Source organism: Gallinula chloropus (genome assembly GCF_964237585.1).
Source record: "Gallinula chloropus genome assembly, chromosome: 1".
Lineage (NCBI taxonomy): Eukaryota > Metazoa > Chordata > Aves > Gruiformes > Rallidae > Gallinula > Gallinula chloropus.
The window spans coordinates 214,987,579-214,990,705 of NC_140085.1; the positions used below are offsets into that span (position 1 = coordinate 214,987,579).

Genomic DNA, 3,127 nt, shown 5'->3' on the forward strand with positions numbered 1-3,127 from the left:
TTATTTATACAATGAACAATGAATATTCAATTGACACCTACACATATTCATTACCTAAACCCACCTACTCCTGCTTCATATGCTAATTAGCTTATCAGTCCTTCGTGCTTGCGCAGATTCTTCCAAAAATTATTGGCAAGAGTCTTTGGAACCCGGGTGGTGATCCTTGGGAGGGAGGCCTTCCTCATGCAGTGCTTTTTCACCCTTTGGCTAAAATGCAATGATCCTGCAAGCTGGCAGTGTTCTTATCAGTCTGAGCTAATTCATGTCCTTGTTAGCCATCTGTTTTCCTTCAGCAAGGATGTTTATTGACATATTTATGATGGATGTCATCTAGTTTTTGAATTCTTGCTCCTTAAAATCACTCCCTCGAGACAATGTGAGACCGTTTCTCACTCCTCATAAGGAAGCCCTTTGTCAGGTAAAGAAAAACAGACTTCCATTGGTTGTTTTCTTCAAACTCTGTGACTAAGTTCTATGACTATATTCATTGAGTACACATACACAGTTGTGATTAACTTATTGTCCCTATTTCTCTATGGTCCCATATATCACCGACAGCGGACAGAGACCATCCCCCAGGACTTTACCTTTCACATACTCGCAGTTGTACTTGCTGTACACGCCCTGGGACTGGAGCTGGATGAGGGCACTGTTCCCTTTGTGGGTGACATTGGTGACCTTGAAGATCTCAAAGGGTGGGATGAGGACCTCCTCCTCCTCGGGGAAGAAGGAGAAGTCCCTGATGGGAACACCGTAGCAGGTCTTCACCAAGAAGAAGGTGTCAGTGCCGAACATCTCAGCAACCTTTTTCTCTAGGGAGGTGGAGGTGAACTTCCCAAAGCGGACAGTTTCCCCAGGCTGGGCACTGAAGATGATGTCCTTGACCCCCCGGTAGACGTTGTGGCAGCGGCGAGGTTGGGCATCCCGCAGGGCACGTAGGGCCGAGGTCATTAGGAAATGCAGCCCCTTGAAGGGGAAGTTGATCAGGTATTCCTCACGGGAACGCCCGGCCTCATGCACAGCCGCGTTGAACTCCTTGTACAGCGGGGATGTTTTTAAGGTGTAAGCCATCAGGGCGATTGCCTGCACCGGCTGCAGCACTGACGACTGGCGCCTGTGCTTCTGCCATTCAGCTGCTGCTGCTTTCCAGGCAATGGAATAGCTGCTGTTGGTTTTAAACTCAGTGTGGTTGAGCTCCTTCAGCTCCTTCTCCATCTTGTCGCTGCAGCCCTGGTACTGGTCGTCAAAGCAGTTGGGGGCCATGTCCATCTCCATCATGTGGACTTGCTGGAACATGGGGCTGATGGAGACCAGCATCACAGGCAGCCACACCAAGCCCAGCGCCAGATGCCCCATGGCAGGCAGAGCCACCCTGGGAGAAGCCCCCGGCTGCTGCGGTGCTGTGGGCAGGGAAGCAACTGGTTCCCCTGCAGGCAGATGGGAAGTGCAGATAAAAGAGTGGGGTCAACTCAGGGGAGCAGGGCCTGCGAGGGGGCTGTGAAGTGGGGCAGGCTGGGGGGAAACAGCCCCAATTGCATCCCCAGCCAGGGCACTGGTCAAGACCCCGACGCCAGCACTGGCCAAGGCCCCAACACCACTAATTGCCTCAGACCATGCCCAGAGGTGGGTGTCCCCAGTGCCTGGCCCCATGGCCCTGGCAGCCTGAGGGTGTGTGGTGTCTCCTGCCAGAAGCAAACCCCTGGGGGGACGCCAGCGAGAAGCCATAGCTGTGTCCTGTGGTGGTGTCGATGTGCTGCTCCCCAGATCCTGTGGCACCCAGCCCCTCAGTGCCTGCCCGTCACTGGTAGGAAAGAGGAGAACCAGCCACCCTTTTTAGAGGAGTTCTGGGTAGGAGCAGCTCTGGGTTGGGGGAACGTCCCTGTTGCGGTGCTGGTGGACACAGGGGTGTCCCGACCCGGAAAGGTCCCGTCTGGGGGAGATTCGTTGTTCTTCCCAGAGTGAGATTAAGACACAAACGAGCTCAGATGCCATAAGGAGAAGACGTAGTTTAACAGTGATATCAACATTCTCGGAGATGCAAGAAAGAGAGAGAAAGATGGGGAAAGGAAAGGAAAGGTGCAATAGCTACCACCGTGGAGCTGCGGGGTCCCGTCAGTGCGACTCGACTTCACGTCAGGGGGGGAATTCTGTTTGGTGCTGGTTGTCAGGGCTCTTTTATTGAGGTGTATTGCCCCTTCTGAGAAACAATCAGCATATTCTAAGAACTCTTGAGCTTAACCCCACCCATCACTCTGCTTGTGGTGCTGCACATGCCCAGTGCCATCACCAGGGGTTCTGCTCCAGACTCGTCTCTAACCATGTCCTTTTCAAAGCGTCCTGACCTGCAGAAACTCACTTCACAGCTCAGGGAGAGTTATAAAGCAGGTACATTTATTGCAGCGCTGGGTGCAAGGGGGCTGGCTGGTCCTAGAGAAAAGTATAGCTGACAAGAAGTCAGGCAACCTCCCTGTGTTTTCCTCCTTCTCCTAAAAACAAAAGTAAAACCAAATTTCTTCTCTGAGAGGAAGGAGGAGAAAAAACCGACGAGGGGGGAGAAGCAGTGAGCCCTTAACATCAAAGGCACCAACAAGACAAGTGCTATAAACCTATGCAGGCAATTAGTATCTTCATATATTCTCTTCAGGCAGACATCGAATATTTTATCTAAAATGCAGCTCCTCTGCAGTTCCACTAAGAACAGATGCTGGGTTGGCAGTGTTAGTAACCACTATTTTTCCTTCATCTTGTTCCACCAGAATAGCTTGGTATTTGAGGACCCTCTGTGGCAAGAGCCAATGGCCTCCCTTCACTTCCAAGACAGCTGATACACTGTGTGACACCAGGACTGTAATGTGCTGTCACTGCCCTCAGGCAGCCAGGCCAACCCCTGCTGACTTCATCAACCTCTTTGGGAAAGGAAGCCTCTGCCTGCCAGTATGGTCCCAAATTTTGGGCCAAAATTGCTAGGGGTGTCCCTTCTGTCTCATGGGAGAACAGCCAGAAAGGTTTAGTTGTATCTGGCGACCCTGGGGCAGGGGCTTCCATCAGCTTTTTCTTCAGCAGCTGGAAGGCTCTTTTTGGCTCCCTTTCCCTAATTAGATTCTCTTAGCCTGTTTTTGATAGT

The 3,127-nt window shown here is 51.7% G+C and overlaps 1 protein-coding gene across 1 annotated transcript; it reads right to left on the reverse strand.

Moving 5' to 3' along the window:
* On the reverse strand, positions 1-1,359 carry LOC311188874 (erythroblast NAD(P)(+)--arginine ADP-ribosyltransferase-like; the record flags this gene model as incomplete). The annotated part of the gene is made up of 1 exon (XM_084260423.1): positions 1-1,359. One exon carries the CDS (start codon positions 1,357-1,359, stop codon positions 529-531), a length of 831 nt encoding a protein of 276 aa, XP_084116549.1. The 3' UTR covers positions 1-528.
* Between the last annotated feature and the right edge of the window lie 1,768 nt (positions 1,360-3,127).